The following is a 13,311-nucleotide window of genomic DNA, read 5'->3' as shown; positions in this document are numbered from 1 at the left end:
CGGGGCTGGATCTCATGACCCTGAGATCATGACCTGAGCCAAAATCAAGAGTCGGTCGCTTAACCAACTGAGCCACCCAGCGCCCCTGCATAGTTTTTATAATAGCAAAATATTTGGAATAGTCTAGATTTGCCCTAGCTACCCACACACCTGATAGAACATGTATTTATTAAAAATTAAAATTATAAAAGCCATGGAGGAACATGAAAATGCTTATTATTTAAGGGAAAAAAGCCAGGTATGTAATGATTCTGTGCCACTTAAATTGTGTATTTTTTCATTTCTAGACTTTCCATTTGGTTTGCTTTTGACTCTTCCTCTTCACTTTTCATACCAAGCTGTTGATTCCTACTATTCTTTCCATTGTCTTAGCATCTTTTTAATTTTTTTAAGATTTTGTTTTTAATCTCTACACCTAACATGGGTCTGAAACTCACGACCCCAAGACCAAGAGTCACATGCTGTACCTAAGTCAGCCAGGTGCCCCCCCATTGTCCTAGCATTTAAACATACTTTCTTGAATACTTTCAGACTGTTCTCAGGGTAGAGATTCTCTTGTCTGTTGTGATGTTCTTTTCCTTGGGCCATCGGAAAAGTTTTCCTAGGAGCATTACTTGTCTTCAAGGGTGGTTGTCTGTGGGACGCCACCATTCCCTGGCTTACAAGGAAGTGGTTTTGCTTTGCTCCTGCCCAGACTCTAGTAATTTCAGTGGTCCCAGGCAGATCGTGAATTTCTGTACCAACCACTTTCCCGGGATGGCTGGTTGAGTCTGAATTTATGCTGGGAGTTCAGTTCCTTAGCAAGGGCCTAAATATTGTTTCTTACCCTAAGGGGTTAAGTCCCTGGCCCCCTACCTCTAAAGCCTTTACTGATTTCCTGCCCATCAAGAGCCTGTGAGTTCAGCTCTCCTTAACTGCTAGGGTCTGCTTTGGTTCTAAGCACCTAAACTTCCTTCTCTGCCCTCAAACTCTGCTGTGCGTTAAAAAAAAGTTGACGCTTTACCCATCATTTCCATGTGTTTGTAGTGGGATGTCCCATCTACCATACTGACCAGAAATACTTGTTGATTTTTCCATTTGCCACTACTGTATGAAAATGTATGTGTCTATAATCAGAGCTAGACGGGGACTTTCCAAATGAAATGATTTGTTATAGGTAGAGATGGTGTATAGTAACCATTTTTCTTTATTTTGCAAATAAGTCTGTATTGTCATTCTATTATCTCTGAAACAGTTGTTAAGAATCCTCATCTTTTTCATCATTGTCTTGTGTTTCAGAATGCTTACACTGCAACAGCCATTAACGGGACAGACTTTTGTACATCCGCACAAGACGCACTCAAACTCTTATCCAAGAATTCAAGTCAGTTTACATCTGTTAACTGCTTTGGAGACTTCGTAATTTTTCTAGGAAAGGTGAGATGCCTTCACTAAAATAATAAATAAAGGAACTTGGGATCCAAACATTAAGCCATACAGCAAGGCTTGGAAAGAGAATGAATGTTTCTTGAGTGCTTACTCTCTGGTGGATGCTGTGTTTCATTCTCTCATTTAATCCTTCATCCTGTGAGGCATCTTATTTTGCAGATGAGAAAACTAAGGTTTAATAACTTGTCCAGGATCCCCCAATGGATAAAGTTATGATTTGAATCCTAGCCCTTAACTCTTAGCTATGCTCAATTCTCTCTACCGTTCTGAGTCCCACTGTTTCATATCTAAAATGAAAATGCTACTAGCCTCATAAAATGGATGTATTTTCTGGGGTTTTTGTGATAAAATATAAGGGGATAGTATTGGAACCTAATACAAGGTCTGTATTATTTAAGGGCATTAAGTCCACAAATATAAAGACAGACTGTTAATGTCCCAAGTGGGGCCAGAGGTGCATTTCCGCTGTCATCTGAATAGTATTTTTCAAGGAATTGTATGTAGTCTTGTATGCAGTGCAGTGAATGAGCATTCTTAGAGTTCCATGTCATGGTGTGAAGGACAAGCCCTGAACTTGGGATCCTTGACAACTCCAAACCTCAGTCTTCATATCTTAACTAAAGAGAACACGTGGCCTTTCTAGGTTGTAGGGAAGAGTAACTGAAATATTGATGAAAGTGGTATGATAGTCCCTAATGACCATGCTTCGAGCTGAGGGTTCTTTACACTACGTGACATGGTATGTCCCTTTCCATGTGACTGTCACCCACTGGGCCTAATTCTGCACACCTGTTTGCCTGACCCACTTCCACTTGATTACCCGTCCTTCAGATTCTTGACCACAGACCTCCTGTCCTTCCTGCCACATCTTCACTATTCCAAGCTGGACATGCTGGCTTCTTCCAACCATTCGTCCTCAAGGACTTGAATGCTGAGACCTTCAGTGGTGTCCCAAAGTGAAAAAGATCTTGGTCTCTGGTTGTGACCTGGCCAAAGTCAAATAAGGACTCCTGGCTCATTTAGCATTTTGTGCCTCTGGCGTTTGGTAAAGGTCCCTGGTGCATTACTATGAGAGTTAACGGTCAGTAACAAGTTATAACGTGTGGATTTCACAGGTGGTGTGTTAGTTGCACATTTTTGTAAGGATCAGCTGGGCCCGAGATTTTTCATGCAACAGTGGCTCTAGAAGCACAAACTGATTATGCCTTTCAAAACAGACTAAATAATCTTTGTAGTTGTAGTTAAACGGATAATATTGTTTATGTTAGTTTGGTAAGATTGTGGGTGATATGTTGTCTAATAACTACTTCCAAAAAGTCTTTTAAGTCTTTATAAAAGGATTTTAGACAATAATCCATTTCCCTGTATTTCTTGAATGAAGTAGCATTCAGACATTCATGTCCATCTTTGTGGCTATCCAAGGGCAATGGGGATTCCAGATGGACTCCATTTTATCTGTTAAAGAATTAGGTACATCATGGGTCTATAATTATGTTGCTGGAAATAATTACATATGGCAAAAGCCTGGATTAATCCTATTATCTCCCCTGCCAGCATTGGAATGCCGTTCCACTTTAATCCCTGTGGTAAAAACAATCACATATTAAACTACAGTATATCCACTCAATGGATTGTTGCACCATTATTTTAAAATGGCATTTACTAAAAAGTTTTTAAATGAAGATGCTTATGGGGGTATCAAATGAAAAAACTAAAAATTTTGAAGTATCATTATGTCTACAGATAAAAGGTAAATACATCAACTCTCTTCCCCCTCCTCCAAATTAACTGGGCCTTCTTTTGGTATCACGGCTCTTCTTTTTTTCTTAATTTCACTGTAACCACATTTTCTGACAAACATTCTTCATAATAGGGCACACACAATCACTCACATATGCATGTATATGAAATTATCGCTTGTAACTGACAAAAATCATTTCTAAAATATTCTAACCAACCAATTTATAAAGATTTTCAACAAACTCTTGTTTGGACAGGTGTTGGTGGTGTGTTTCACTGTTTTTGGAGGACTGATGGCATTTAACTACAACCGTGCGCTCCAGGTGTGGGTGATCCCTCTGCTGCTGGTTGCTTTTTTTGCCTACTTAGTAGCCCATAGTTTTTTATCTGTGTTTGAAACTGCGCTGGATGCACTCTTCCTGTGTTTTGCTGTTGACCTGGAAACAAATGATGGATCTTCAGAAAAGCCCTACTTTATGGACCAAGAGTTTCTGGTAAGCCAAACATTTCACTTCCTGTTGCCATCTCAGTCCTCAAAATCTCCAAAGTGTAAGAGAGTCGCACATGAAGGGGGCTCGTACCTCGCCTTATTTTCTCTTCCTGGGGGCTCTGTTTCCTGAGGCTGAACCCACTTCCCTTATTGAGTCCTTCTCCCTGGAGAGAAGTGAAGCTGAACAATGACTACGGACCACATGACCTTGGGCAGGTGTTCCCGACACAGCAGTCCAAGTCCCTTTGGTGCTATAGGCTTGGTCTGGCCTTTCAGGTGGCCTGGAGGTTTAACAGTTGATCTTTCTCCAAAGCTTCCTTGCCTCCTCGAGCATCATGTCCTCCCCTGCGGGCTTTAGGGGACACACGTGGCAACCGACAGATCTGCGGTTCTCAGGCCCCTTATTAACCGAGGCCCACAGATGCAGGAGAAGCCACACCCTGTCAAGTCCCATTCGGCTTCTATCTGCGAAGAACAGGCAGCTGTTTCCAACACAGTTGTTGCTTATTTGTCTTATCAGGTGTAGACAGGGATATTTTAACAACTGAATGAAGTCTCTGTGCTATCTGGGTGAAGCGATGTTTTAATAATTCTCTTTCATTCTGTTGCCATAAAAGTTAAGTGTTAAAGCCCTGTTGCTTTTTTTTAAGATTTTAAGTAAGCTCTACACCCAATGTGGGGCTCGAACCCACAGCCCCGAGATCAAGAGTTGCACACTTCGCCGACTGAGCCAGCTGGCCCCAAAGCCCTTTGGCTTTGAAACAGCATTCAAAGCACTCCTCACTTCAGCCAGGCACTGAAGTTTAACGAGCACTTCTCTGGTTTTAAAGTTAAATGTGTTCTCAACCACCTCCATATAAAACCTAAAAATACAATAGCAAAACAAAACAAATAGCACTTTAGTTGTATGTAGCCTAAGGAAATGGTTTCTGATGGTGGCAGGAAGCTAACTGGGGCTTCTTTCTCTGACTTGCACTTTGCCGACGGAAAATCCACTTGGAAATCTCCTCTCCCTGAAATATTTTAATTCAACAGGGAAAACTTTAAGGATTACATTCCCCTGAATGATATGGTCAAGTAAGTGGTTGCCAAAAGTGCGGATACATAACACTGGTCTCCCGCATTTTTGTTTTTCAGAGTTTTGTAAAAAGGATCAACAGAGTAAACGCTGTGAGGGCACAGGGAGCTGAGCACTCATTAAGGAATGAGGAGGGAATGGAACTCCAGCCTGTGGTGTGATAGGTGCCCATTGGTTAGCTGTCCCTGGAAAGTTGCCTTCTTCTAAGAGTCATTCACAGAATAAATGGTAAGGCTGATGGACCCTATTCTTTGTTTTTTTGTCCTTATTGTTTGGCCATTAGAATACCAGAAAATACCATAAAAGTAGATCCTATTCCTAATTTATTAATATTCACTTAGGATATGAATATAAAATACTCCCACCCCGTCCCCACCAGTGTTCCTCAGCATGACTTTAAGATTATTCCAAGTTGGATTTAGGATGAATTGGAGGCATGTGCTTCTCAGTGGAATAAGCAAGGGTCAGATCATGGTCAAAGAACAGTTTGAATCTTGGCAATCACTGTGTACAGTGGGCAGGTCCCTTCGGTTTGTTTGCTAAGCCTCGGTCCCAAGCAGAGAGAGTGTTGTCGTGTGGATTCAGTCAAGCAATGACAGAGTAACTTAGTACTGGGAAAAGAGGACGTTTTAAAATCTGCCTTCACCTATCTATCTATCTGGAAGTCAGCCAGAAAATAATCAGCCTGTGGCTCATGTGAATGTTCAAAAAAAATATTTATTTATAAAAAATACAATGGGATAAGTTTACGCTGAGAAATGCAGCAATAAATACAGTCGAAGAGCACAGAGCAACTCTACATCGATACATTGGCACAAACAGGAAGAGCGGACGCACCACCCGGACCTGAACGTCTGCGGGCCCATTTTGTAAGCGCTCCTTTAGAAACACGGCTCTGAAAAGATCTTGTCAGTTTAGGGAAGAGAATGAGTACACATATAATCACAAATGCACACGGATCAGGACTTTATTTAAAAATTAGCAAACAATACTGTAGAGACATTGATATGTAAATTTCTAAAATGCTGCATCTTAAATTTAGTTGGCGAAGACCACATGTAGCTATAAGCATGAGTTTAGTCCTCCTCGTAGAAACCAAGTACTAAACTGTAAAAAAAAAAAAAAAAAAAGCTTCCTGTCTTTGAAAATCCCAGGTTATTATGGAGATTGTAAAAATGTATAGGTCTTGAATAAGAGAATTGGCTGTATAAGAGTACTCCCCTCCCACAGTATTCCTTTTTACTTCATATGCGAGTTATTGCTTCTGCTGTAGGGTTGAACTGTTACAGCACTAAAAGGCAACTATTTAGGGAAGAGACAGAAAAAGGAAAAGGGAAGGTATGTAAGGCAGTATTTCTTTTAGGTACAATAAGCATAATAGTGTTTTAGGAAGACAAGATAAAAATTACTCAAGGCTAGCTTGGTTCTCACTGAATAAAAACAATGGGCTAAATACTGAGCTCCTCTGTGTCAGTCTAATAATCAATGCCTTGGTCGCCATACTGGTAATCTCTGGGATAGTCATCTTGGTACTCTCCATGGTATTCATCTGGGTACTCTGCCTGATAATCACTGTCGCTAATTTCAGACCCATTTGTTCCCGTTCCTTGGCTTCCGTTGTGAATGACCGGTTCTGTGGGAGCGACACAGTATTTGGGATCATACACTTGCCGCCCAAGCCCGTACACACTCATTCCTTTCTGGGAAGCAACCTTGTTGGTTCCCATCTGGAGAGAAATTGTCGAGTTGTCCACCGGTTGTAATGTTAGCTTCTGATCATAGATGTCTCTTCTTGTACCTGGTGCTAACATTCCCGCCTGGTATCAGAACAGAGGAGAAAAGTGAAAACTGCGGCTCAGGTCTGTTCTGGGGAATATTCCATAAATTATGAAATTCACACTGAGTGGGAACACTCACGGAATACCTTCATTTCAGGGGTACAGCGAGCTTACTGATAATCCTGGTGCCGAATCTTTAAGCAGCAGTATTCACTGGCTCTCAAGCTAGCTCAGCCCTTCCCTTCAAATCCTTGCTGTGCTAGAAAACTGCTACGTGGCCTCAGAACCAGCTAACTTACTTTTAGTTTTCGGTTTCTCATACGCAAATGAAGAGAATACCACCCACTTTGGATTTAGGAGAGGATTAGATGTAAAGAGTGTAAAAACACAGCATAGGGTGGGCAGCCTGGAAGGTCACAGGCGAGTACCTATTAGGACCACATACACTCTCCGAGCCACCAATTTCAGAAGCTCTTCACACATTCAACAGAAATTATGCCAACCAGTCCTCAAGGGCTTGAGTCTCCAAGAGCCAGCCACGAGTACAGTAACTCATACCTCATTTCTCCATTTAGGCCAAGCAGACACTTCCAGATTTAACTGGTTAAAAAAAAAGCAGACTCGAATGGCAGCTACGAGAGACGGGGCAGGACGTGTTCCAGAAAGGGCAAACGGTAAATCATCTTGAGGTCATTAGGAAAAAGCTTTTTCACACTTTCTCTCTACTCCTGTGGGGATGGGAGGCCTGCCTGCTCTCCGGTGATTAAGGGAACCTCCTTGTGAGGTGCTGCTGATCTATTTTGAACAAGGACATACTTGCATCTTGCGTGGTATTAGAATACTGGCCTCCTCGCCAGGCTACAGTTCCACCTACTCCTAGTCACACATTTAACAGGGATGCTGGCTAAATCCTTCTTAGAACTCCAGATAATTGTACCTACCAAGTTAATTAAGGGAGCCTATAAAAATAAAAGTCCGAGGCATTTGAATGAGCAATTTACTTGGATTTGGAGCAAGAAATAAACTTGCCGTAATAAACTTATCTTTTTTCTTCCGGTCAGGTAGAAAGGCCGGCTGTTCTAACTGCCAACAAAAGCCATGAGCCACACACCATACTTGTGTTGCTACAGAAAAGGTCCTCTGATTCTTTTGCTTTCTCAGCAAAACCTACTTTCCTGAAGGAATGTACTCTCTAAACATACCATACAAAAACACCCTCCTCTGAACTTAGTTAAATAAGAATGAGGTAAGTGCTAATTTAAATAGTCCTTCTGTACTCTTTGCTGCCAAGTATAAAAAGACAGTCCTTACCTGGCTGGCTCCTTTGTTGGTGCCCATCTGCAGACTAATTGTGGTCTGGTCAAAAGGTTTGTCGGTTTGCATTTTGGGATCATAAAGATGCCTCCTGGTCCCATAGGCTGTCATACCTGCCTGGCTGGCGCATTTGTTGGTTCCCATCTTTTAAGTTGAAAATAAAATGAGCATTGATTATCAGAAGTCAACAACATCTATGACAAACAAAACTACCTCTAAAGAGGTGGAGGGGCATGACTGACAGGTCCCTTTTTGTGCCGAGCGAGGCTAGCGAGATACAGAATCTCCATGCTTTCACAAATTTCAAGGTGTTCACGTTAAAAAGAAAATTTTCAACAAGTTTTTACAGGGCAGAATTACAAGTAATTAATTTCCTCTCCTCCCTACTGTCTACAGCACAGTGAAGCAAACCAAGAGGTACCTGCTTCAGCCATTTAAAGGGACAGAAGCACTCTCGGGCTAGACACTATGCTTTTCTACTCCAGATGTTTGTAGAAAATGTGATAGCAAATGCCAGGTTTCTTCTCTGGCAGCTCAACAAGGGCTTCTTTAAAGTTTCATCCAAATCACCAACATCTTCGTGGGAAAAGAGCCACACAGAAAGAATGAGGAATGTGAAGTTCAGAGGAACAATAATTCTCTTCTCCACTGAGAATATGGCTTTAAGACCAACTGGTACACCCAGTTCTACTGGCTGGGGACACATTTCTGTTGGTCTTTTTCCTTAAAAAGGGAGGAAAAAAAATCATTGCAAACCTACCACCCAGATATTAGCTGTAAACATTTGTGCGTATCCTTCTAGGTTTTTCATCTTCTGTATCTGTGTATGTATCAATGCATGTGCATCTTTAAAACTGTGATCCCAATGACCATAGTATTTTATAACCTGATTTGTTTTCCTTCATCTTGGAATTCTTGTCTGTCATTTTTACCTTACTCTAGAGTTCCTTTTGTTAAGTTATAATTTAACCAACTGACTACTCTTTGGAATTTCAGGTTTCCAATTTCTTACCAGGTACAATTTAGTAATGTACAAAAATAAATTCACCTCACATAGATTCAGTCAACAGAGGGGCAGGTATCAGAGGTAGTAAAGTCCTTAGCATACTGGACATTTAGCAGTGCTGGTTTTGGGACACCCTCCAGGGGAACAATGTGAAGGGGGGTTAAAAAAAAAAAAAAAAACACGAAAAAACCTGAACTAAGTATTTCTAATAGACTTGGCTACTGTACCGTGCAAATAAGTAACTTCGATGATCATACTTGGAAGGTTTTGTAATATGGTCAGTAACATTTAGGAATTTATAAAGTACGTTTCCTTAAAGACAATGTAATTGGGGGGGAAAGCATTTCCTAGAGAAACAATTGTCAAGCCCAGTGGCATGCTGGAGGTTTCTTCTAAAACCATCCTCAATGTCTCATGGGCTTTAAATGGACATAAACTATATAAACTACATATCCATCCCCAAAACCTACATTATGGTGTATCTTACCCATTCCTTACTTATGAGAGACACACTTGGCATAGTGAGAATTAATGATACTGAAGATGTAACTGATCAAGCAATAATACATTACTTACCTGCAAACCAATTACACTTTGGCCAGCTTTTAATTTTCCTTCATCAAAACGTCTTGTTTGTTTTTCAGCATACTTAACTCCAATGTCAATGGTTGTATGGAATCCTTTTGTTTTAGCCTAGAGAGAAATTTGCACACTAACTAAAAAGGAAGACTAAAATGGAGATTCTGCCAACGGTTTTTACAGAACAACAAAGAAATGATACTGTCCAGAGATAAAGGCTTCATTAGGTAATACTCAAACTAGGGGTGAAAAACCTACTTAAGGCCATTCAGTAATACATGTAGCTCTGAAACATAAGTATTCTAATTAAGCTCTCTTATGAGGCAGCTGATGTCAGCAGCCTTTCCACAGAGCTAATAATTATGAAGGAGACAGAGGCCCCTCCCTGCCTAGCCTGGTTTCCCATGGGAGATAAAAGACGCAATTCATCACCAACATGGTGGGACTTTTAAAATCAGCCATTAAAGACATACGTACCAGACCTGCCAGAGCCACCAGCGTAGTCTGAACCTGGGTCATGTTTCCATTCTCAAAAAGATCATTTGCTTCAAATATGTCATGTGGCTTCATGCCATAAGCCTGAATAGCTTTAATAAAGTTGCCAATATTCTCCAACTATAAAGGAAAAGAGTCATATAACTTCGGGAGCTAAATACGGACATTCACATTATCTAAGAATTCTAAGTCTTCACGACTAGTTAGCTGTAAGATGCCAGGCAGAAAGCTACTTGGCAAGGTTTCTTGGCCAGATACATACTAAGCACAGCTGTCTCTGGAAAAGGAAAGAGTGAAGAGTATTTCATGGTGGGTCACATAATGGTGTTTTTAATATTTTCATGCAGTCATGTTTTTTTCAGTTCTTTGAAGGCAAGATCATCCTTACAATGCTTTTAAGAATCCTGTGATTCTGTCAAGGCTATCCAGGGCTAAGATTTTTGTCAAACAGTACATGATTACTCACATTAATAATTTATGTTTTAATTTTAATTTAAACATAAATTTTGTGGTTACTAATTGCTGTTTTCCTTATTATCTCAAAACACATACTCAAAATATCCAATTTTACTTAATCACACCCATTCATGAACTAAGTGTTTAATACGGTGTTCTACAGTCAACCATTAGCAGTTATGTTAAACTGCTTGATTTTTCCCCTCATTTTGTTTCTCCGTATAAGCTGTGCTGAATCCTGAGAGTAGATAAACTAAATATAAGGAAACTCCTAAGCTAAGCATCTGATAATCACAGAACTAATTCTAAGTAATTATGGAAGCAAGGTAAAAAAAATATAGCCACGTATACAAATTTCTGCTAAAATGTCTGTTTTAAAACGAATCAAGTCTTTGCTGCATGCAGAATAACTGGAGATTGCTGATTTGACTATTACCTGAGGCCAGTTTAACGAGGACTCATTAACCTTCTTCACTGAGCCTGGCTGTAGCTTGTTTATGAGCCTGAAAAGAAAGTGTAGGTGACGTTTATTGTCCATAGAAAAACAAGGCCTGGCATGTAAAGCTGGTTCCTTTTGCATCAGTAAAGGAAGCATTAAAACCATTTGCGAAATATCAAGGTTTGACACCCTGGATTGGGAAGGAGAACGACACAGAAGCCCGTGGAAAGAACCGGAAGAACAGAAATGGCCACAACTTACTCGCAGAGGATGATGCCATCTTTTAAGCCCAGCTGAAAGTTGGTGCCAATGCTCATGCCTGTCACCTCTTCTATCCAGTTTCGAAGATCTTCTTCTGCCTGATGATCATACTTGGAAGCGATCTGAAATACAAGTCAACCAAGTTTGGAAGAATTTTCACTAAAGCATCAAAAACTGCTGACGTCAACTTGCTCTTTTATTATCCATTAAGACCACAACTGTGACATGCTGTAAATTATACTCACTGGAGTTCATTGGCAAATCTAACCAACTATTACAGCTTGAGTTAACTAATAAAAAATTTTTGGTTAAGGCGGTTGTTACACAAAATTTGAATAGTACATGGAGAGAACTGGGATAGAGAAGGAGAAACTCTGGATCAAGAGAAGACAGATTTCCATTCATGACACACAGGAAGTAACAAGAGTTAACAGCATGTTACAATATGGCACCAGCCATATTAAATTTTAAAAATTAAGTCATTAATTACCACATTTCCCCCCCCCCAAAAAAAAGAGGGCAGTAGAATTCTGACAAGTGCAACTATTTTTACACAGTATTTAACTGGCCAAGACGTTTCTATGCCTCTGTTTAGCCAAATGCACACTGTGCATGTATACACACACACTCCTTACACTAATTATTGTCCTTGCGGTACAATACTGAAGCTCTGTTTATGTAGTCTCTATCCTACAGACTCCTCGCAGAAGTCACTTTGAGACCGTGAGGACCTAGCATTGTACCTGACATCCAAACACTTAATAAAACTAAAAAAAATTTAAGTCTTTACTTACAGAATTCTATGATAAAGGCAACTTAGCAATACAGATACTATACTATTATACATGCTAAAACCTACTACACACAGTTTTTTTTTTAAGATTTTATTTATTTGCGAGAGAGAATGAGAGACAGCATGAGAGGGAGGAGGGTCAGAGGGAGAAGCAGATTCCCTGCTGAGCAGGGAGCCCGATGCGGGACTCGATCCCGGGACTCCAGGATCATGACCTGAGCCAAAGGCAGTCGCTTAACCAACTGAGCCACCCAGGTGCCCTACACACAGATTTTCAAAGATCTGTTCATACTTAGACCAGAAACCTCAATTCAAAAAAAATAAAATTTACACAAAATATTGTTAAAAATTACACGCTCAAGTTCTCAAGCTATTCCTTGTCCTAGGAATATTAAAGAGGCCGGTCAGCCAATTAAGGAGAAGAACACAGCTGGAAAGAAGAGGAGCTTAGGTGTCATTTTTCTTCTCATTACACAGGTGAAAATGCCACCAAGACGCAGACAATGCCCAGGGGGCTGGAGACCATGACGCGCTTGCAACCAACTGATGCAGCGTCCGTGGAAATGGGAATGAACACAGAAACATTTGCTTCTGTAAAACATGATTAGGTTTCATTAGTGAAATAAATAGTCTGATGATGTTTTTGTTATGGAGCGGCCCTTCAAGTTCTAGTTCCACAGAGGAACCCTCTCCCAGACCCTCGCCACCAAGAGGCCCGGGCAGATGATTCCACTCATCACTGTGTCCTTTAGTGAGACAGCAGTCCTTGATATGCATTTTCCTCTCAAGTTCGGTAAATGACGCTATTTCTCTGGCAGAATAATGGATAATTTACTTAAGCTCTAGATTTACTTAACCAGAATTATAAATGGAAATTCAATGAGTTTACATTGAAATAAGACAACTAACACTGCAAAATGTAGCCAGGATCAAAATTACTTAATTAATATATCATGGAAATTTCACTCTGATTTGTTTAAAAATCGCTCTTCCCAGTATGGTACTGGCACAAAAACAGACACATAGATCAATGGAAAAGAATAGAGAGACCAGAAATGGACCCTCAACTCTATGGTCAACTAATCTTTGACAAAGCACAAAAGAATGTCCAGTGGAAAAAAAACGGTCTCTTCAACAAATGGTGTTGGGAAAATTGGACAGCCACATGCAGAAGGATGAAACTGGACCATTTCCTTACACCACACACAAAAATAGACTCAAAATGGATGAAAGACCTAAATGTGAGACAGGAATCCATCAAAATCCTTGAGGAGAACACAGGCAGCAACCTCTTCGACCTCAGCCGCAGCAACTTCTTCCTAGACACATCGCCAAAGGCAAGGGAAGCAACTATTCAGGACTTCATCAAGATAAAAAGCTTTTGCACAGCAAAGCAAAACAAACAAAAGCACAGTCAACAAAACCAAAAGACAAATGACAGAATGGGAGAAGAT

The 13,311-nt window shown here is 40.5% G+C and overlaps 2 protein-coding genes across 2 annotated transcripts in view; one reads left to right on the top strand and one right to left on the bottom strand.

Annotated features, from left to right (window-relative positions):
* Positions 1-4,977, top strand: part of SLC44A3 (solute carrier family 44 member 3) — a 99,459-nt gene extending 94,482 nt beyond the window's left edge. Inside the window, exons 13-15 of the mRNA XM_064588781.1 lie at positions 1,279-1,416; positions 3,426-3,662; positions 4,796-4,977. Of these exons, the coding sequence (XP_064444851.1) occupies positions 1,279-1,416; positions 3,426-3,662; positions 4,796-4,897 (477 nt within the window). The 3' untranslated portion in view covers positions 4,898-4,977. The remainder of the gene's footprint in view (positions 1-1,278; positions 1,417-3,425; positions 3,663-4,795) is intronic.
* Positions 4,978-5,435: 458 nt separating this feature from the next.
* Positions 5,436-13,311, bottom strand: part of CNN3 (calponin 3) — a 30,441-nt gene continuing 22,565 nt past the window's right edge. The window contains exons 2-7 of the mRNA XM_064588782.1: positions 11,065-11,186; positions 10,801-10,867; positions 9,891-10,028; positions 9,411-9,527; positions 7,826-7,972; positions 5,436-6,553 (exon numbers count right to left, since the gene is read on the bottom strand). Of these exons, the coding sequence (XP_064444852.1) occupies positions 6,212-6,553; positions 7,826-7,972; positions 9,411-9,527; positions 9,891-10,028; positions 10,801-10,867; positions 11,065-11,186 (933 nt within the window). The 3' untranslated portion in view covers positions 5,436-6,211. The remainder of the gene's footprint in view (positions 6,554-7,825; positions 7,973-9,410; positions 9,528-9,890; positions 10,029-10,800; positions 10,868-11,064; positions 11,187-13,311) is intronic.

Source organism: Mirounga angustirostris, unplaced genomic scaffold (genome assembly GCF_029215605.1).
Source record: "Mirounga angustirostris isolate CCGP_5_RB_7025 unplaced genomic scaffold, mMirAng1.0.hap1 SCAF_4, whole genome shotgun sequence".
Lineage (NCBI taxonomy): Eukaryota > Metazoa > Chordata > Mammalia > Carnivora > Phocidae > Mirounga > Mirounga angustirostris.
The sequence above is the reverse complement of the archived record's forward strand: the minus strand, read 5'-3'. Positions and strand labels throughout refer to the sequence as shown.